Here is a 22,270-nt window from a genome sequence, read left to right as displayed (position 1 = left end):
GGACCTTGCCCAACGGGGCGGTGCGCGGGAGCGCGAAGGACGGGTCCTGCGACCAATCGCTGCCTCCCGCCTTTGTGAGGGGAGACTTTGGCGTGGAAGGTTCGCGAAATTGCGGCGGGCGCCATTGCGTGTGTCTCTCCGTCTATGGCGACTGGAGCGAACGCGACGCCGCTGGGGAAGCTCCACCCGCCCCCGCTGCCGGGCAAGGCCGGCTACCCTCTGCCTCCGCCGGGCCTGGTCATGCAGGGGCCCCCGCCTCCGCCTCCGCCGCCGGGCCCCGCGCAGGCCCAGCCTGCCATCCCCAGCCTCATGGCGGCCGCCGCCTTCCCCTTCGCCGCTCTCCCGCCGCCACCGCCGCCGCCTCCTCCTCCTCCTCCGCCGCCACCGCAGCAGCCTCAGCCGCCTCCCCAGCAGCAGCAACCGCCGCCGCCGCCCCCGCAGGCCCAGCAGCAGCAGGCTCAACAGGCCCAGTATAGCCAGTACCGCTTCCCCTCGCCCCCGCCCCAGCCCCCGCTGGGCCTGGAGCAGCAGCAACCCGCGCCGCAAGGCCCGCAGCACCTCCACCACCTCCAGCAGCAGGATGAGTGCGGACAGGCCGGGGCCGGGAACCAAGGCAAGTCGGAGGGAGGGATGGCACGCGGCCGCCAGCGCCGCCTAACGTTTTATTACTATTATTTTATCGCTGTTTGTATGAATGCCTCGCTGTCCAAGAGGCCCTCTTTCTCTTTGTGGTAGGCTAGGTTGAGAATTGAGGGGAAGACACTTCCTCCCCATCTCCATGCTATAACCCCGCGAAGCAGGTCAAACGCACAGAGGGAGAGACTGGCTCGAGAGGCCTCCTTTGCCATCACAGCAACCCTGCGAGGTTTGGCTAGAGGGGTGCGAGAAAGTGACTGTCCCGAGATCGCTCCGGGGGAGGAGCGGGGCCCAGAGCATAGCTGTCAAGTTTTCCCTTTTCTCGCGAGGAAGCCTATTCAGCAGAAGGGAATTTCCCTTAAAAAAGGGGAGAACTTGACAGCTATGGCCCAGAGGTTGATCGCAGGTCTCTACAAAAAGACTCCTGAGCTGCCACACCACGCTGTGCGTAAAAGAGGCGACGTGGCCTTCGGGGTAGGATTGCCACGTGGTTCCTCTGCAGCTTCTAATGGCAGTTTCAGTGCTCCTTATTTTAGGGATTTTCATGTTCCAGTTACAGGCATAGGTTAGGGCAGGCATCCCCAAACTGCGGCCCTCCAGATGTTTTGGCCTACAACTCCCATGATCCCTAGCTAACAGGACCAGTGGTCAGGGATGATGGGAATTGTAGTCCAAAACATCTGGAGGGCCGAAGTTTGGGGATGCCTGGGTTAGGGTTTCTGGTCAAATGTAATACTGTAACTCAGTTTATAAGAAAAAGAAATCAAGTTTAACTCATAAAGAGCTAGCTGCACATCAGAGAATTTGCCAGGTGTCACCGATGAAGCCAGATAGTCATTTTGCGCTCCCTTTCATCTCATTTCCTTTGTGTTATGTTTCCCTGTGCGTAAGGATGGACAAAATGGAGCCTAGTTGTAGGACTGTTAAAGAATTGCGTAATAAAGCTTCTGTTTTTCTAACTCATATCATTTTTAAGGGCAGTTAATTTTACACCGATTTTACTGTTCTCCAGGAAAAATCATTTTCAAAATCTTGGAATAAGACAAAAAGTCTTGTAAATAGATTGTAATTCTGTGGAAAATGTTACACATCTGAAGGAACTGTCATTCCTGTAATTTTGTAGTGCTTCATTTGGTGCAAATACTGTTTAACAATTAAGTAAATTACTTGAGATGCGTACCAGGGTATGTGGAGAAATAAGTAGGCCCAAATGTTCCAAATGTTTGCTGATCTAGAACTAAATAGTACTGTACTGTAGTAGCTTTGTGTCCATAATCTCCAGGCAAGGCTACTTTGTGTGGTGTTTCTGTATCCCTTTTTAAACTATTTTACCAATATTTTTTTCTTACCTTCGCAACAGTTTCATCTCTGAGAATTACTTCACAGTTTGACTTTGAATTGTGTATTAATGTTGAAAAGGCATGTAATTCTTGCTTTCTTTTGGAGTCTTTAGTAAGATTAATTAACTATATGCTCACCTAAAAGCCACAGGCATTAGGCAAGTTATAAAAAGAAAAGGCTTGCTCAAGAGACACAGCATGCCTAAACTGAAATGACTTTGAAATCCAAAGTAACTAAAGAGTTGGTTCCCAGATTGCAAGAGACCCCATTGTCCATTTTATCTGTGTGGGAGCTTGATCATTGAAAGAATAGAAATGGGTTTGTTATGCTGTGGGTGCTTGTGATATGCTTTCAGGACCTTGTCACTCTTCCCACAATTACTAATTATTATTATTAATAAAATTTGTATACCGCCCTATACCCACAGGACTAATTTGTTCTATTAAACTGTTTTTAATATTGAATTTTAAATTGTTGGGACCTGATAGTAAAGGGTGGGTTGTTAATAATAATAATAATAATAATAATAATAATAATAATAATAATGTGCCATGTAGGGGACTTGGGCAATACTAACTTCGGGTATCTTAAAGCCAAATGAAACTTTGACATATATTAACTGTTCCTTTAAAGAAACCTATCTGTCTGCAGATTTTCCCAATAAAAAGAGGAAGAGGAGTAGATGGAACCAAGATGCCATGGACCAGAAGACTGTCATCCCTGGAATGCCCACAGTTATTCCTCCTGGGCTTACCCGTGAACAAGAGAGAGCTTATATAGGTAAATACTCGTTCTTTTCCTGTTTTCATTTGTTCATGTCAATACTGATCCAGACACTATTTTTGGTTGTTGTGCGTCTGAGGCATTTAAAAACCGTGCTTTCAAGGGCTCAAGTTATTCCGGCCTTGTTTTCATTTCTTAAAATAGATGAATATTCATGTCTCTGCTCAGAGTGAATTGTGCGCCATCCTAGCTCCTTGTCCTGTTTGGGTGAAAGAGTGTCCTCCACAGGCACAGTAGAAAAGCTAAAGTCCTTTGAGGTGCTGGGGAATGAAACTTGCTGACATTTACTTAATTGGCCATTAAAATCTAATCAGGAGGGTCTCTTATTAGCTTCACAGACTCCCTGCTAACAGAGAACACTAAGAGTCCCTTTTCAAGCTATATTGTTGGAACCTCTTCCGCAGTGGAATATTGTAAACTAACCTAACCATGGTTCCCTTCTGACTTTCTCTTATGTTGCTATGCTAATAATTTAAAACTAAAATTGATACTCCAAGGTGGTGAAGATTGTTGATGCCACTCAAAAGCAGAGAGAGCCCCATAACTTCTGATTTTTGATGTATTCAAATACTTGAGGGTGGGCTCCGCAAGGTTAGTTTCTGGCTCTGCACTCATGTACACAATTGCTGGGAAAGAGACACTGTTCGGTTCTGTGGGAATCATGATGTTGGAACTGTTAACTGTGAAAACTGGGGAGTGACAAATGATACTGTATTGTATGTGGAACAGAGAACATTATTTGCATTATTTGTATTGAGAAATGTGGTGTGATTGTTTATTTGTGACTGTTGATCAGTACTCTGACTGAAATTCTAGTGTGCTCTGGTGTTGCATTACATGGTACAGTCCTTGCCTTCTCTATAAACCAAGGTTTTTCCCTGAACATAAGGCCATTTAATTACTGTTCATCTCATTAGGATTGCACAATAAGCTTTAACTCCTTTCTTATGCATAAATCACTGAGAATTTTGATATATAATGTATAGCTATCCATAATACTGCTGAGAGCTGCCTTACTGCTCTAAAGGCTTGCACAATTTTCAAGGTTAAGTCAATGTTTATACAGTGCAGAATATTCTCTCCTGAGTCGGTCAAAGTTTTTGTATTGAAAGGGTGTGCCACTTAATGCAAGTTGGAAAAGCTGGTTGTTACCTTGTGCTCTGCACTGCATTCCTGAAGAGTCAGTTTTCTTAACATTTCTAAAGTTGTTTTTTTAAAATTTACCTCTACTTAGGCTTTGCTTAACCAAGCTACACTACTTGATCCCTACCTTATATTCTTATTAACAGTAACTTGGTACTAATTTAATAGTTTTTACAGATCTGGTAGAGAATCGATGCGGGCGAAAGAATGGCTGGCTTGAAATGATCAAAGAGAGCAGCCCTGCTGTTGAACCATTTGGTTTAGAAATGCATTAAAAATAAATTCTGATATGTAATTGAGCAGCTCTGTTAGACTGCTAACAAACAGCTCTGTCTGTAAATGGATAGAATTGGGTCAGAATTCTCAGTCTATGCGAAGATACGAGTGCTCCACTTGCTTAACTAATTGGTATGGTGAAGATGGGCCTTGTAGTCCACAACAGAACTAGGTAAAGAGGCAGAGGAACGTGTGACCTTTATTGAGCCTAAATACTATCAGACAAAGGTACATGCACATCTGTAATAAGGAAGGTTCCTTCTATGTGAAAGAGAATATAGTATGTAATAGACATTTTACTACTTGGTACCATTAATGTGGGAGGGACCCAGGTGGCGCTGTGGTTAAACCACTGAGCCCTAGGGCTTGCTGATCAGAAGGTCTGCGGTTCGAATCCCTGTGACGGGGTGAGCTCCTGTTGCACGGTCCCAGCTCCTGCCAACCTAGCAGTTCGAAAGCACGTCAAAATGCAAGTAGATAAATAGGAACCGCTACAGCGGGAAGGTAAACGGCATTTCCATGTGCTGCTCTGGTTTGCCAGAAGCGGCTTTGTCATGCTGGCCACATGACCTGGAAGCTATACGCCGGCTCCCTCGGCCAATAATGCGAGATGAGCGTGCAACCCCAGTGTCGGTCACGACTGGACCTAATGGTCAGGGGTCCCTTTACCTTTACCTTTACCATTAATGTGAGAGATGAAATACCAGTGTCAAAAAAATAGTATTGCAGTATTTCAAGTCTCTTAAGATGAACAAGTGGGAACAAAAGTTTGAGAGAGATTCTACACTGCCTGGCCTGGAGGAGAAAGATTGGCTGATGAACTTTAAGCTGTTTTCTGCATTCTTGGAAATGTATTTGCTAAGGACTGCAGACTTTCTCAGTTATAATCCACACTGAGAAGCCTTGGTGACACACAAATGATGTTCATAATATGTATTGTGTTATCACCAGTAAATAACATACTTGTTCCTTCAGTTCTCTCTTGTCTCCATAACATAATATTTAATGTCCAATGGTGTTTCAGCCCCATATTTGTTTTCATGTTTAACATCAACTGAAGAATCTAGATGTTTTCAATTACTGGTATTGATTAAATAAGGTTTGTCAATGCCTAGGATAATGAAGGAAATCTTTTAGTACCAATTTTTCTGTTGGTCACATATTGAATGCATTGTATTTTGATGTATGTACAAAGCTCAACCACCTAAGATCTCATTTGTAAGATTGTGGCTGGAGAAACTGACAGCTAGTTGCATTTTCTGGCATTTTTGGATTTAGTTTTAAGGGATGTTACAATAATATAAAAATACAATATTAAAATCAGTTGTTAAGACAGTTTACAATTAAATGTGTTTAGGGCTCATTCTATTATTTTATCTTGGGTGTCAAAGGCCAGGGTAAAGAGGTGCATGTTCAGGGGACGATAAAAGATATACAGTTCAGGGCCATCATGTCTGAACATCTGAGGGTGGTGGAACTACCAAGAGGGCCCCCATTTGCTGAAAACAACACCTGAAAGCAGCTTTAGGGAAGGAGGTGGTCTTCAGAATTTGGGGGCCTAAACTCTTTAAGGCTTTAAAATGCTAATATGAGCACCTTGAATTGGGCAACCAATGCAGCTCTTTAAAGGCAGGGATTATGTGCATTATAAATGGAACTCTAGCCAGCAATCTGGTCAATGCATTTTGGACCAGTTGAAGTTTCTTAGTCATCTTTAAGGGCAGACATAGTAGAGTGCATTGCAATAATTAAGTCTGGAAGTTATTAGAACATGGAATGCAGTGGTCAATTCATCTCAGCCTAAAAGGGGTTATAGCTGGTGCACCAGCCAAAGCTGGAAATAGGCATTCCTAGCCACCAAGGCCACCTGAACCTCCAGTGACAATCCAGCAGTTTACCTGACCCCAAAGTATGGGTCTGCTTCTTCTTGAGGATTTACCTTCGACTTATTGACTCAAATCCAGCTTCAATTCATTGCCCTGTGTTTTGGCTTTTTATAGCGTCTCCCAAAGTTACTCTCAGTTATTTCAGGGGAATCTCCCAATTTGATATGGCTCCATAGCCAGCATTATTTGTGCCTGTTACTGGATTCTCCCCACCCCCCTTTGTGTGCCATAGGCCTATGAAAAGAGGGATTGGTGGTGTCTCATAATGTTAGGCTTTGGAGCAAGCAGAAGTGGCTGCTTTTGTTTTTCCTCAAAGCTCATTGCAACATGGAGAGCAGCCCTCCCTCTCCTGTATACAGAAGGGGGGTTTCTAACCCTTTTCCACCTCCAAAGCTCAGCATGAAATAGAGGTCTCCTCTAAGATCTCAGCAATTCATGAGGAGCTGGGTTGTGTGGTGTTGAGTGGTCTCTCTCACCAGGCCTGCTCTGCTGGAGATAGGTTTTGTCAAGCCTGAATTATCTGCACCTTCTATGTTCTGTTACATGTATAAGGAGTCTCTTATTAATATCATGGGTGTGGGTGTACCTTTGCTTAGTAGTGATTTGGCTCGCACTCTACAAACCATTTCCTCCATTGTAGCTTGACAGGTGTCTGGGAGACTTGAACAAAGCTGCTTCAACAAGGGGCTTAGGTTCTGAATCCCAAACCAGTTGCTGCTCTGCCTTTGATACTTTTCTCTAGTTGAGCAAATACTAATCCTTGTGCTATGTTGGATGAACCAGAGTAAATATTTTTTTATTCTGGGTCTAAAAATCGACTGGTACATGTTTGACATCTGTTAGTACTGGGTGTTCAGTTGTCTTTGTGCAGTATTGGGTAACCAGAAAATTAAAGCATGCTTTCCTTTAATTATGCAGTTCAGTGTTTAGTGTTTGCTAGTTAGCAAAGGGTTACATAATACATGGCAGAAGCATGGCCAATAAACAGAATCTCAAGAAAGAGACAACTTCTTAATCAGTATGATCTGTGCAGTTTCAAAGTTCCAGCTTAGATTGACCAATGCATTCATAACAAAGCAAGATGGTTCTGATGTTTTAAAAGAAGTAAGCATTGGTGATGCCCATGCTCCCTAATAGAAGTCTTTGTCCAATACCAATTATAGAAAGTTGGGATGGTTATCTTTCGGTAGGCTGGAAATAAGATTCACAAAGATTAGATACTCTCTTTTTTTGCTAACTCTCAGATGAATGCTTTGCTTCCTGGTGTATAATGCTTTTTGAATACTTGCTAGAAATAATGAGGGACTATTCTGGAATCCTGATGAACATATTTGACTGAAATAACATTGTAGGGTCTCCTGATCTTTATATTGATGAAGTATCAGTCATCCCTTGCAAATTCTCCAGTTCTTCATGCTTTGATGTTGAGATTTGAGATGTTTTTTGGTAACATTGTCTTTTTTTCCATCCTTTTTTCTTTCCTAACCTGGTTTCTTCCAGTGCAACTGCAGATAGAAGACCTGACTCGTAAACTGCGCACAGGAGACCTGGGCATCCCCCCTAACCCTGAGGACAGGTTGGGAAACAGTTTTAACCAACTGACAGTAACATTTTTTACCTTTTTCAATAATTTTTTGGTGGCATAATAATGTCAGTTCAATGCAATTTCTTCCTAATGAAATGTCTTCAGTGGTCTAATTTGTCAGAGATGGTAGCTGAGATCTTACTTGCTAGGGAAGGTAAAACCAGAAAGGGATAAAGGTTCCATCCTTGCTTGAGGATTTCAAAGTCTGTAGTTTGCAATTATTTAACCCGACCTAAGGAAAAAAAATACATATATGGTGGCCAACTCATTTTAACCTGTTCAGTGCTGGTCTTGGGCAAGTGTCAAGAGGTTTTTCTCGCAGGTTCACACTGAGGAATCCTCAGCACAGTCACTGAGTCTGAGCAGCCTGGAAACTTTTTCTGACAGCTGATTTTACAGTACTTTTCAAGTGGTGGCTGAGCATGGTTTTTAAACCAGATGGGTACTAACCAATTTCTTTGGTAGCAGCTACTACACAGCATTGGCCAATATCTTGGGATTGGGGGCCCAAGCAGTACTGCACCTGCAGTATGCCGAATTGGACACCTGTGGTTTTGTTGGGCTTCAGTGTCTTCCAACAAAATAACTTCTGTGTTTGATTCGTTTTTTTAATTGGCTTGTAAACATCTATTTCTTTAAGGTATAATCAGGAAATTGTTGTGTTATAGCATGTTGCACAACTTGTAAACTAATTCTTGCTCTTGAAGAAGTGGAATACACTTTCCCCTTAAATTTGGCCCATCTGAAACAGTTATTTGGGACAGTAAATAAACATGGTGAGACTGCCAGTAGTTTTGGATGCCTTGCAAAAGAAAAGAGCTTTCAGCTCTAGTTCTTGGGGCCTGATATTGCCTATTTTAGTTTTAAAAGTACAGGTGAGGAATGCCTTTTGGACTCCCATAATGGGCTTTTGGTTAAACTTGACAGGTGAACTCTTTCTTGGTGGGAGCAGACTTATATGCCTTATTTTTGTGCTTTAGGAGAGTAACATGAGGTGTTGGGTCTTAATGTAACAGAATGTGGGGTGGGAGTGAGGGCTGCAGTTGCTGCTTTGTCATAAGATGTTCTTGAACTGAGACCATACTGGCTAAAATACATGATGCCGTTAACATATAGTAAAAGTGAATTACCTTGCTTGCAGAAAGAGAGCTCTTACTAAAGGCATGAAGCTGTTAGATACGTTCAGCGTTAAACTTTTCCTGAAGGTTTAATCCTGGAACCATCAATTTATTAATTACCCATATCTTTGTGTTTAAAAGGATCTACTCAGCTAGTGAATGGGTTAATTTTAAACTTGCTAGTGAATGCTGACTGGGGGAGATAAAATTGTTCACATTGCTTTGGGACTGTTAAGCCTTCTCAGGTCCTAGAAATGGAGGTGTAATTTAGATGTGATCACTCCTTACCAAATCTGACCTTTTTATTTCATATTCTTGTGTTGATGATTCACTTCAGGCTGAGAAGACATTGGGATCAACTGGCTCTAATCAATCCTTTAACCAACTAGAAAGAAAGTTTGTCTAACTAAAATCCCAAGGTTTAGGTTTCTGATTATTTCAAGGATGTATTTTTTTTTTATAACATGACCAATATCTCTTCCCTTCTTGCAGCTAACTCTAAATTTTTATTTCAATATGTTTGGAAAAAGATCCATAAACTTAAGCAGAATTCTAAGAGTGTGGCTTTTTTACCGCAAGTGCAGCTGTGATAAATCAAACTGATTCTTTTTAAGTTTAGTTATAACATTTTTATTTGTTAGAACCTCTGCTTTCTGGGCATCTAAACTACATGGAGAAAGCAGGTCTGTCTCTAGCGGTTTACAGGCCCAGACTGTGGCATGAGAAGGGTGGGCTTGTTGAACTTGTACCCACCCCAGTTCTCTTAACTCTTAAACACAGTAAACAGGTTCAGTCGGCCTTGATGCAGCCAGCAAAATGGTGGTAAAGCCAGGACAGAAGCCTTGACCCGTCCACGTGGTGCCAGTGAAATAGACATAATTTGTATTGCCAGAAAGGGTTTGATAGAAGTGTAACCTGTCTTGTTACTTTTCTGATGTTAAAAAGTCCAGGGTTAACATGAATAATTCTTTATTGATTTACCTCCTGCACCAGGGTTCTTTCTAATTGTTTTCCTCCATGGAATAATGAAGTTGGAAAGTTTGTTCTTTGTGTGAATCAACTTTCTCCATCTTCCCTGCTCCCCTCCCCCTTTTTAACAACAGGCACACTCATGGCAGAGCTGTTGTCATGGCTGTGTGTGACCCCACTCCCTTTTCTGCACCCCTCCTTACCCAATAAAATACCCCAGTTTTTTCTTCCCGGTAGCAGGCAGTGGTTTGCTACAGCCGCCTTGTCCATGAGGCATTAATGGGCATGAGTGAGTTTACACCTTCCTTTCCTGTGGTCTCTTATTTCATTTTATTTTTCTAAATTGTGCTAGAGTTGAGGGGAAGCCTGTACTTAATAAATAGCCTTGAGGGTTCAGTTGCATGAGAAATAACTGGAGATTGTTCCTCTGCAGGTCTCCTTCCCCTGAACCGATTTACAATAGCGAGGGGAAGCGTTTGAACACCCGTGAATTCCGTACACGCAAGAAACTGGAAGAGGAGAGGCACAACCTGATAACAGAGATGGTGGCGCTCAACCCAGACTTCAAGCCACCAGCTGATTACAAGTAAACGGGGGGAGAAAGACAAGTTTGGGGTTGGGGTAGCTTCTCTCTTGCCTAGCTTATTACTTGAAATGAATCTAGCTTGCCTCACAGTCACTTTGAGCTTGCTTAGCAGCATTTCATATAAATTAAAACTGAGTAAAAGATATTTCTTAAGAAGACTCAGCAAATAACATTAAAATCAGTCAAATACCATTAAAATAAATAATTGAAAGGTCTTCCGCAGTCACCTAAACACATCTGGATATCTGACAAGTTAACAAAGAGGAGAGCTCAGAAGGTGAGGCAGTGCAGCTGAGGAGACCCTGCTCTGCATTGTCACTCACCAGATCCCAGAAGGTGGGGGCACTCTCAACAGGATGTCTGAGAATCTTAGGTGGTCTGGTTTGTATTTTGTTAAAATTAGCAGCCATTGTAGAATCATTTGCTCAATAACCACTTTGAGGTGTTAACAAGTAGTAATAGAATTTTTAATAAAATAAACAAACTGCTTATGGCCTCTCAACTGGTGCTATCCCAGGGCCTCTTTGTTTTGAATTGTTTTTAAGGGTTGTCAATTTGAGTTTGGCAGGTTTTTTTTGTTGGGAACAACCACGCTTGACACTTGCTGTCTAATCCTTCACAGACCTCCAGCAACTCGAGTGAGTGATAAGGTGATGATCCCACAGGATGAATATCCTGAGATTAACTTTGTTGGGCTTCTGATTGGACCCAGGTAAGAGCATGTGTTTCTTCCTTGGAGGCTGAGAAGAGACATGGGAAGGTTTTGGGAAATGGTCTTAATGTCAAGGGGTGGGGATGTAGAATGTTGGATATGTGAGAATTGCTTTCGCTCAGTGAAGTTTTTCTCTGTGATCAGATAAAATGTTTAGTTTAATGTGTCACTATTGATCCTTAGTAAATTCAGCAGGCACACTGTAAATTTTCTGTTTCGCCCCACAATATTTCCTAAATGATTAAGACTTTAATTGTGAGGCAAGGCTGATCCTTAGAACCTGTTTTTTAGACCCTGCACAGTAGCAATAGGATTGGGTTCCTGTAGCTATGTTGTTTCCTTATCACTGAAATTTATTCCCCCTGCCTTCAAGATTGCAAGATAGCCTCCTAGTTCTTTGTTTCTGAAGCTGTTAGTGGTGGGAGTGCCTTTTCTCTTTTGAAGACACTCAGAGTGTTGGCTGTTGATTTCAACTCTTGGATTTGGGTTCTCCCCATTCTAGAGGGAACACATTGAAGAACATTGAGAAGGAGTGCAATGCCAAGATTATGATCAGAGGCAAAGGGTCTGTGAAAGAAGGGAAGGTGGGCCGGAAAGATGGCCAGATGCTGCCTGGTGAGGATGAGCCACTTCATGCTTTGGTCACAGCTAACACCATGGAGAATGTGAAGAAGGCTGTGGAACAGGTAAAGGACACAGAGGGCCAAGCAACAAAACACTGTGTGAACCCCCCCCCCCGGTCTCATGCATTGGTGGGTTTTGGAAGTTTCCTGCATGGCCCCTGGAAGGACAATGGTAAGCAACCAGTGATCCAGTCTTAATGATAGAGCAACATGCACTCATCTCTTCTAGATCCGGAACATTCTGAAGCAAGGCATTGAAACTCCAGAGGACCAGAATGATCTACGCAAGATGCAGCTGCGGGAACTGGCCCGCCTCAATGGCACACTGCGTGAAGATGACAACAGGTGCGTATTGCTCAGTGCCCAATTTTGTCCACTGGAAAGGAGCTCTGTTCAGTTACCAGTCTTTCTTATTACTGTCCCACTTCAGAATTCTGCGTCCATGGCAAAACACTGAGACTCGCAGCATCACCAACACCACTGTGTGTACCAAGTGTGGAGGAGCTGGCCACATTGCATCAGATTGCAAGTTTGCCCGGTAAGCCTCAGCTGGGAAGGCCTGAAAATTGTGCTGCTTGTGCTCCAGAGTGAGGAGCAGGGCACCATGCCTGTGACAAGGTGTGAGCATCTGATTCCTCTGAAGTGTGAAGATTTAATGTAGGTGTTTTATCCCTGGAATAGCTCACTCTAGAGCATGAGACTCTTAATCTCAGGGTTGTGGGTTCAATCCCCACGTTGAGCAAAAAGATTACTGCAGTGCAGGGGGTTGAATTAGATGACCCTTGTAGTCTCTTCCAACTCTACAATTCTTTGATTCTGTGGGTGCCTTAAATAGCTTCTGGTAGAAGTGAAAATACCCATAATTGGCCAGTAAGGGAGGATTACTGTCCAACTCAGGACTTGGGTGTTTTCGATATTGCAGTTGGGATCTTGGCCTCTGTCTGGCACAGAGCCTCCAGTAACTAGCTTTCTCCTTCCAGACCTGGAGACCCCCAGTCAGCCCAGGATAAAGCACGCATGGACAAGGAATACCTGTCTCTGATGGCTGAGTTGGGAGAAGCTCCTGTCCCATCATCGGTGGGATCATCTTCAGGACCTTCCAATCCACCGCTGCCAAGTGGTCCAAGACCTTCGGGGCCAGGAAACAACCAGCCACCTCCTGTGAGTAGTCATGGGCTTCTTCTCTAGGTGGAAGGACTTGGTGAGGGCAGATTGGAAATCATGGGAGTAGATGCAAGTCTTTCGAAAAGGAGTAATAGGATTGAACTGAGCCAGTGTGCCTGGCAGGACACCAGAAGAGTTTGTTGTGGTCCAGGAAGACTGTGTTATGTGGAAGTAAAAAGTGTAACATCCTTGAACGGATGAGGGTGTCTTAATTTTGGCATGGCTGCAAAGGTAAGTTTGAAAACACTTGAGCACTGCTTGCTGAAATCTCATAATCCTGTGGTGAGGGGGTGAGCAGATATTTCCCTTGGACAGGGGTTAGGATTTTGATACTTTGCACTGACTGATGGGGAATTCACTTCTAGTGCAGAGTGTACATGGCCTGTGATCTTCCTCGTTTGTTCTTACGTCCTTGGAATAACTGCTCATTTCTATCTCTCTCCTAGAACCGCCCGCCATGGATGAACTCTGGCCCCTCTGAAAACAGGCCCTTCCATGGCATGCATGGTGGAGGCGGAGGTGGAGGTGGTGGAGGAGGTGGAGGGGGGCCTGGAGGGCCTGGTGGCCCTCACAATTTCCCCCACCACATGTCAAATATGGGAGGACACGGGGGTCACCCAATGCAGCACAACCCCAATGGTCCTCCACCTTGGATGCAGCCTCACAACCCACCAATGAACCAGGGACCACATCCTCATGGTCCCCCCGGGCCCCATCACATGGGTGAGTACAATCCAGAACACGGGGAGCCTACTGAAGAGGGGGGTGAGCCTTAGTGATCTTGGGAATGGGTAGGGTCAACCTCAGTACAGCCTCATGGGCTGATGAGCCTCTCCCTTCCATAGCCCAGTCTCGTTTTATTTTTGCTGGTGGAGGACCTGGGCTGGTGGAGCTCATCCATTCCAACTGTTGCTAAAGCTATGGTCTCTCATTCCCTTAAGATCAGTACCTGGGCAATGCGCCAGTGGGCTCTGGGGTCTATCGCCTCCAAGGAAAAGGTGAGCAACCTGTTTGTTTCTTTTTCAAATTGAGGTGGGGGCACATAAAGCCTGTGTGTGGGTGCTACCTGGTTCTACTTAACTGTTTTTCTGGCTCTGACCTTGCAGGTATGATGCCGCCTCCGATGGGTATGATGCCCCCTCCGCCCCCTCCACCCAGTGGTCAGCCTCCCCCGCCTCCCTCTGGTCCTCTTCCCCCATGGCAGCAGCAGCAGCAGCCTCCACCCCCGCCTCCCAGCAGCAGTACTCCCTTGCCATGGCAGCAAAGTGAGTAAGAGCACTTATTTTAATTTTGCACCTCTGTCACCTTTCTCTGGGCAAGCTAAATGTGGGTTGGAGGCCACCGGCCAGTTCTTCCCTCTCTTCCTGTGCCTTGCTTGCACTTGGGGGAAGTTGTTGACCTCTAGCCTGGCCTTCAGCACCTGCAAGAAGCCTCTTCCCCCCCTTGATTTGCAGCTACGTGTTTATCTGAGCTTGGCTCCTCAGGAGGTTCCTCAATTGGCCACCCCTCTGCCTCCAGGGCCTGACTTCTCCTTTCCTTGGCCATTTTTTGGGGGGAAAGTTGGCAGAAAAGCTGACATATCTTAAATCGGGAGGGAAGCACCTTGGGTCAGTGGGGATTGGAGCAGTATCCTAGCTATGGGTTGATTATTGATGGGCTGGGTCTTTTTCCTCTTTTGAGAAAGTCGGATCAGCCATTTTCCTGCTTGATGCGGGGCGGGGTAGCAGCTTGGATCTGAGCTCTTGGGGTGACCACTTGGTGTTTTAAATCCTAGATACGACGACCACCACCACCACGAGCGCTGGCACCGGGGCCATCCCTCCATGGCAGCAGCAGCAGGGAGCGGCGGCGGTGGCAACTTCTACGGGGGCCCCACAGATGCAAGGCAGCCCCATGGTGCCTTTGCCTCCAGGGGTCCAGCCTCCGCTGCCGCCCGGGGCCCCGCCTCCTCCCCCGCCCCCGCCGCCTGGCTCCGCGGGCATGATGTACGCCCCTCCCCCTCCTCCGCCTCCCATGGACCCTACTAATTTTGTCACCATGATGGGGGTTGGAGTGCCAGCCTTGCCACCGTTTGGCATGCCCCCTGCTCCCCCACCACCCCCACCACAGAACTGAAGAATGGTTTTTCTATACAGTTTTTTCTTGCCAATCTGGAGCCAGGAGCTGGAGGGGAGACTTCTGAAACCCAGCCAGGAGCAGATGAGGAGTGTGTGTTCCTCTTCCCCCTCCTTACTCTGTACTTAGAGAGGTGTGTGACTCTTGTCAGAATCCTTTTTTGATGACTGACTGGTGTACTTCAGTAGCAGAACTTGCCCATCAGGACACTAGTGCTGAGTCTCTTCCCCCCACCCCACAAAGTGAGGTGTGCACCACCATCCTAAAGTTTGGGAAAGTCCATGTGAAACTGCCAGGTCTAGCCATGGTGGTAGCAGCGGTGGCAAGGCCCCTTCTGTGTTTAGATGCAGCTCTACCTGCCTTGCCCTCGGGTGGGACAGTGGTTTTTGTTCATTTTAAGTTCTTCTTACCAGAATTAGATTTTTAACCTCATCTAAGAGACACAAGTTTTCCATGGCCACATGTATCTCCCATCACGGAAAAGTCTTGTCAATAGAGTTAAAGAAGCAAATGGATTATTTCCGTAGATTTCTTTCTCTGAAGCTGGACGTTGCATGCACTGCAGTTGACATGGGGAGTGCCAGTTTTCTCCCCAGCAAAGGAAAGGCAGACTTCACATGGTGCGCCTTCCTTTGAAACTGGGAGTGGGGGCTTTAGGTCCTCTCCTCTACTCCCGTTGAGTAGTTAAGATGAAGTCACAATTGAGAGAGCATCTTCATCTCTTTTGAAGTCCATTTTGATATTGTCCATCTGCCTAGAAACTCCTTTCTTTTCTTTTTACATGCCTTGAGTGTTTTGTGGTTTGGGGTGGACCCGCCCCTAGATTGAATGATTTTTGTTGACAATGATGTGTGTACAAACGCTTCATTCGATCTCCTGTAACCATTTTCTTAATTGCTTTTTGTGTAAGAATAAAAGAGCAGTGAAAGGGAGGTTCCAATTAAATGCAGCTTTTAAAATAGTTCTTGTTGTGCATCCCTTTCCTTTAAAGGGTGGTGGGGGGGAACAGAGTATTCTGTTTTGGGTGTCTGCTGCTGCCAGTAGGTGGGGGCCAAGTTCCACAACGTCAGCTAGATGTGTCCTGAGAATACTCTACTGAGCCAGAGGGCTCTTCCCCTGTATGCTACTGGGGGTTATCAGTTGGTCACTTCTGCTTGGAAAAGTTCTACCAAATGGCCCTCATCCTCTGTCAACTCCCACTCTTGCCAGTTGCTGTTCTTGTCCACTAGTAGAAGCATGTGGATGTCAATTTCATCTTTGAAATTTCAAATCTCCTTGACCTGCCTGAATGTGTTGGCATAGGTTTCCCTCTCCTTTTACGGATTTAACTTCCTCCAAAATAGAGTTAAAAATTTGGACAGGCTTGAGGCCTTCTGGCTAGCTCGTTAATGCCTGCAAGTGGCTGGCGTGTGTGTAGCATCTAAGGCAGTGGGGGTCCTTTTGAACAGTCCCCTCTGCTGCTGGTGCTGCTTTGGTGGCTCCAGCGAGTGTGAAGTCTGTCCTCTCCACAACAGATTCCTTCAGCCTTTCCACCCATTCAATTTGCTGTTGGTGTCTTTGTGCACCGCCTGAATACAAAAGCACTCCATGCAAGAACATTCTGTTCTGAGGCTTAAGGAGTATGCTGGTGTCCCCGTATTAATCACCCATTTAACAGCATTTACGCTGCACAGAGATGGCAGTTAAAGCCAGTTGCGAGGGATGCTAAAAATGGTGACACATGCCCACCATTTTTGTTCACTGTTGGGGTGCTGTGTTCCTCCTTTCTCTCCCACTGTCCCTGACCCCCAGACTTTACTTGGAAAGAGACATCTTGGTTAAGAACTGGCAACGCTGTTTGGCTGTACACTTGCCGCTACTGTTCCCCCATGAATATAAAGGTCTCCTCACCCCGTTTCCAGTCAGCATATGAGAGTCAGAATATCAATTAGGAGAAAAGCACTGGCATATTTAGCATTAATTTAGGTGGCTTAAGGTGGTGGCAAACCAACTGCAAGACACTCCTATTTCATCAAAATGTCCAGAATACCTCACCAGGTGGCTGCTCTCTTGTCAATTCTGAGTTGCAAATGGGAGTATCATAAACCACTTCCTCTCTGCCCTTTGTGTACTCTAATATAATCCTGGAAAGAAACCTTGTTGGGATGTGGGGAAGAAACGAACCCAGGGAGCTGAGCTTGGGAACAGTTGCTGTCCTATTGGTGGGGGGTATCTTCCACCCCAAGCACAGGGGTTGGGAGGTAGCTTACCTCCCAAGCAGGTTCAAAATGCACAGGAGATAAAACACCTGTAAGTGTGTCCTGGAATCCACACTTTGCTCTTAAATGGGAATATGCACAGGTGTGGCTAGACTTTCTAGGGAGACAGTTTGCTCCAAGCTACCCAGGTTGTCTAGTGTTCTGCCAAATCCTGGATGCAGCAGCCATGTGGTTACATAATTGTGTGAGATCAACCTCTCTGTAAGGGAGGCCTTGAATGCAGTTTCTATTTGTTCCTAGAAGACAAAAAAAAAAAAATCAAATTCCAGGGTCAAACCATAGAGACAATTGTAACACATTGTGATGCAGATTTTGTGGCCCATTTGCTTTCTTGGTGGGGACCTGCCTTAAAGCTGTCACTAGGGTTACAGAAAATGGGCTTAAGTGTGATTTTGCACACCTGCGCAGAAGAATCTGCCCTCCAAGTCAGGCGGGGTGGGCAGGCATGGCTTGTGAGGGTCTGCAATCCTTAAGGGCTTGTGTAGGCTTCTAAACCGATCAAGTTTCATCTCCAGCCAAGTCACCCAATGCTCTCTTTAGCTTTATGCCTGACCTTTGGGCGAAGCCTCATGGCATGTAGCTCACTCCTTGCTTTGCTCTTTAACTGCTTCATGCATCTGAAATAAGATTCAAGTTCCCATCTGAAAGCTCCTAGAACTTGAAAGAAGCAGTTCACCTAATGGCCTGTCACCTTTTGAGGTGGGTGGTTGTGAGGTTCACACCACCCGAGTCAACATTATCTATTGGGGACTGACTCAACTGAACTCTGCCTTGTGCAGATAAATACTGAACTCTCGAACCAAGTACTGTAATGCTTAACCAGCAGAAGTTTGAAAACCAGTTGCTTTTCAGTACTCTTTTCCCCACCCCCACCCCACCCCAATTTGTGCCCATTAACTTTGCAGGCCATCTCAGTGTAGTACTGTCAGTGTAATAGGTTTTGCTATGTAAGCAAATTTTGCATAACTTACTCTAACAGTATGGGGGTAACAAGGTTGTTGAGTGCTTGAGTCCTATTTTTCTTTACTTCTGCTGGTCTTCCTGCCACCCCTTATTTTTGGTCCTCCTCAGACTTTCTAAGATATTGCCACATTTATTTATGTAAGCGTAAAGAATACTGTTCCCAGAGAAAAGAAGCAACACTAGTCTCTGGCATCAAAAAGAGGCAGGTGCTGCTGTAATGACTGGTAGTGGCACAATTTTCATGCCCACTTTACCAGGCGCTCATCAAGGTTTTCCTCAGTTGGCAAATCTACATGTGCACAGTTTCCAGAGGTATTGAAATCTTCATTTTAAACAACATGCCGGCCAGAGGCAAATGATTCATCCTGCCGACGATTGTAAAGCTTAAGGGTAACACACATTACTTAAAGCTGAGATTCTTGGTAGACAGCTGCTCTCCTCATCCCCAACTTCCAAGTGGTTAAAGTTGGAGCTAGCTGTTGTCTGCTTTTAGAGCAACTGCCCCAAAATGCTGAGTTTTGTATAAATTATGCAGATTTGCAGCAGAATGCTTGTTTTGCATAATCTGGGAGGAGGGAGGACTAGAGACACTGGGCTTCCTGCCCCCTGTAATTTTTTCCCTAGCTACCTCTGGCAGTGAAGGCTCAGTGGGTTGGATCCAGACTTAAGTTAGTTGTGCTTAGTTCCTGTTTAAATCAATGGGACAACTTAGGGAAGGCCAACCTTTCAATACTTCATTTCAGTGGGACCCAAACTACTAGGGTGCAGGGCTCACCAATCTTTTGGATGCAAACCTTAGTCATGACTACTGCTGTGATCTTATGCACAGTTAGATGGGACTGAAGCATTCAACAAGCAGAGGGAGCAGCCTGAATAAGGACCTGAAGTTTTATTTGCAAAAAAATAGGCCTGGACACCTCGTCTCACTGGGGGAACGCTTCAAAATGCAACCACACACACACACTGCTTTCCTGATCTGAAGTATTACTCGGGGCAATGTGCTTTTGACATTATTAGAAATGAGCAATGGGGGGATTTTATATCGGCACCATGGAGAACATGGGCAAAAATCTGAGGTTTGCGGTTGATCCAGACAGTGGTCTTGGTGTGCTCCTGTGTCTTTGGGCTCTGGGGCTGGGGAAAGTGTCTTTCCTCCTGCAATTTAGGAAGCTCAACAGTAGCCTAGACCTGGGCTCACATCCCTAATCAGCCATGAAGGTGGCTGTTCCTGGCCTGGTTACCGACAGACCAGGCCTTGTCCTCCAAATCTTCCAAGTTCATGGCACTGGCAAGTGCCGCAGATGATGTCATCGCCCCTGCTGTGAAGACAACCCAAGTGCCGTGCATGCCAGCCATCCGTGTGTTCCTCCTGCATCAATGCAGATACCCCCCCCCCCCATATTGCAAGGAGAAGCAGGAGCTGGCTGGCTGGCTTGTCTGATCAGCTGGTCGGTCTCGGAGACCTCATCTCATCAGCTAGATCCAATAAAGAAAAGTCAAGAGAAGGCTACAGCCCCCACCTTCTCTGGCTGCAGGCGCCAGGTGTAATAATCCTGTTACTTCTTCAAGCTGAGCCCCAGCTAAATATGGGATGCCTTGCACAGCAGGAGGTGAGCAAAGTGTACCTGTGCCAAGCAGGACAATGTCTGGGGTGGAGAGGTGAGCAAGAGGCATTGGCTTTGCAAGGGATGAGAGGAGCTGGCCACTCCCCTTTCACGAGAGGAGGCTGCCTGTTGTCCTTACGAGCCCATCACGGCCATTTCCCTGGCCCAGGTGTTGTGTGCTGTTAATTGTCCCTTGCATCAGCTCCGCTTTCTCCTGGGATAGTGAGGCATTTATAAGTGCCCAAAAATGTTTCCAGGTGTGAACAGGTGTGACATTGGCAGGTGTGATGCCGTAGCACAGACGCAGAAAGCCCTAAGAGTCGGACACGGATTCCTGAAGCCCATCTAATTCAACCTCTGCTCAGTGCAGAGAACCCAGAGCTAGAACGGATGGTGGCACAGCCTCTGCTTTTCGACCCCCAGACAGGGAGAGAGCCCACCCCCAACTAGGTCACTAGCTGTCAACACCCTTTCCTCACATAACTTGTTTCCATGCCCTTCTCACCATCTTCACTAGCCGCCTCTGGATCTGATGTGGTTTGCCGATTATCCTTGTTAAAAGTGCAGCATATGAAACTGGACACAGTCTTGTGCTTGAGATCTGATAGCTGCAGAAGATCTAAATATGACTCCTCATGGCTTGGGGAAAAAGACACCTTGTAAAAAGCAGCCTTTAAAAAAAGTATTTAGATTTTATATATTGCAAGTAGTGGCGCTGTGGGTTAAACCACTGAGCCTAGGGCTTGCTGATCAGAAGGTCGGCGGTTCGAATCCCTGTGACGGGGTGAGCTCCCGTTGCTTGGTCCCAGCTCCTGCCAACCTAGCAGTTTGAAAGCACGTCAAAATGCAAGTAGATAAATAGGAACCGCTGCAGCGGGAAGGTAAACGGCGTTCCCATGTGCTGCTCTGCTTTGCCAGAAGCGGCTTTGTCATGCTGGCCACATGACCTGGAAGCTATACGCCGGCTCCCTTGGCCAATAATACGAGATGAGCGCGCAACCCCAGAGTCGGTCACGACTGGACCTAATGGTCAGGGGTACCTTTACCTTTACCTAGTTCATAAAAGCAATACAATAACACAAAAACTGCAATAACAATGTAAACTAAGCAAGGGGGAAAGAGTGAACATCATAACACAGGAGATAAGAAGTTGTTGTAAAGAAGTAAACTGTCTTCATAGTTCGTGATCAATGTTCAAGTTGTTCTGTGTTGTCTAAATCAGTGTTTTTCAACCTTTTTTGGGCAAAGGCACACTTGTTTCATGAAAAAAATCACGAGGCACACCACCATTAGAAAATGTTTTAAAAATTAACTCTGTGCCTATATTGACTATATATAAAGTAATTTTTCATTTTTTCCCACGGCACACCAGGCAACATCTCGCGGCACACTAGTGTGCCGCGGAACAGTGGTTGAGAAACACTGGCTAAATAGCCAAAGTTTGTTGTTCATAAAGTTCTATGGGTAGCAGGAGGATGAAGAATGCGATTAGATGCAACTACATATTCAATAAACTTGTACCATGCATATGTAAAACTTACCTGCTTCTGTCTCCTTTCTTTGTGCTTTCACCTTGAAGGTTAAATATTCCTTTCAAGCAATTTGCCAACATTCCTTGTACCAAACAGTAGGTTTGAATGGGGTTGCTTCCAATGTCTTCCAGTTACCAACCTAACTGCCACTCTGCAAAAAACTATTAAATCTTTAAAGAGGATAGTTCGAGAGGAATAATCAAATATTGATAGTAGTGCTAATTGAGGGTTCGCCTGTATTTTATTTTTATTATTTATTTGACCTACAGTCATACCTTGGATCTCAAACGCCTTGGCTCCCGAACAAATCGGCTCCTGGCCAATCGAACACCGGAAGTGAATGTTCTGGTTTTCGAATGATTTTTGGAAGCCGAACGTCCAACACGGCTTCCATGGCTTCCGATTGGCTGCAGGAGCTTCCTGGAGCCAATCAGAAGCCATGCTTTGGTTTTCGAACGTTTTGGAAGTTGGACAGACGTTTGGAACAGGTTCCAATCGACTTCCAAGGTACGATTGTATTTTGTTGAAAACCTTGAACCAGAAGGTGAACGTTTCTTTACAGGACTACTATGTGTGAAAAAATGTACCTCTCTCGCCACAGTTTATCTCTTTTGCCACACTTCAGGATGCTCCCTTGACGCAATTTCAGCTTCTTCTGCTTCCCTGTTGGACCTTTTGTCTGCTTTTGATAGGTTCCCTTCAGATTAAGAAGCAGCAGCCTTCTAGTGATTCCTGGTCAGTGGTGACTTGTCCCCGTGGCCCCAAACCAGGCAGATCCAGGATTAAGATCCCATCTTTGAGGGAGATTTTTATTTTTATTTTGCGGGAAGCTGAGCTGGAGGGATGAATAGAGAAAGGGATGAAAGCACAAAAGGCAGATTCAAGGGGTTGGAAGTAGCTCACACCCATTGATTTTGATGGGTCTACTCTGAGTAGGACTAGGATGAGATACAGCTGCTAGGTTTGGAAACCAGCA

General features: G+C 45.4%; 1 protein-coding gene across 9 annotated transcripts; it reads left to right on the top strand.

Annotated features, from left to right (window-relative positions):
• The first annotated feature begins 67 nt into the window (after window positions 1–67).
• On the top strand, window positions 68–15,898 carry SF1 (splicing factor 1). 9 transcript variants are annotated; one of them, XM_088659378.1, is made up of 13 exons: window positions 68–613; window positions 2,629–2,757; window positions 7,566–7,641; window positions 10,171–10,323; window positions 10,946–11,035; window positions 11,538–11,721; window positions 11,888–12,003; window positions 12,089–12,196; window positions 12,639–12,819; window positions 13,269–13,545; window positions 13,769–13,820; window positions 13,929–14,087; window positions 14,597–15,898. In XM_088659378.1, the coding sequence occupies exons 1-13, from the start codon at window positions 145–147 to the stop codon at window positions 14,847–14,849; spliced, it is 2,247 nt and encodes a 748-aa protein (XP_088515504.1). In that variant the 5' UTR covers window positions 68–144; the 3' UTR covers window positions 14,850–15,898. The 9 variants fall into 9 exon arrangements, with proteins under 9 accessions (XP_088515504.1, XP_088515506.1, XP_034954160.2 ...); XM_088659380.1 differs by having other exon boundaries at window positions 13,929–14,091; XM_035098269.3 differs by having other exon boundaries at window positions 13,764–13,820.
• The last annotated feature ends 6,372 nt before the right edge of the window (window positions 15,899–22,270 follow it).

This window comes from Zootoca vivipara, chromosome 16 (genome assembly GCF_965207765.1).
Source record: "Zootoca vivipara chromosome 16, rZooViv2.hap1.1, whole genome shotgun sequence".
NCBI classification, from domain to species: Eukaryota; Metazoa; Chordata; class Lepidosauria; order Squamata; family Lacertidae; genus Zootoca; species Zootoca vivipara.
This window is presented reverse-complemented; position numbering and strand designations above follow the sequence as displayed.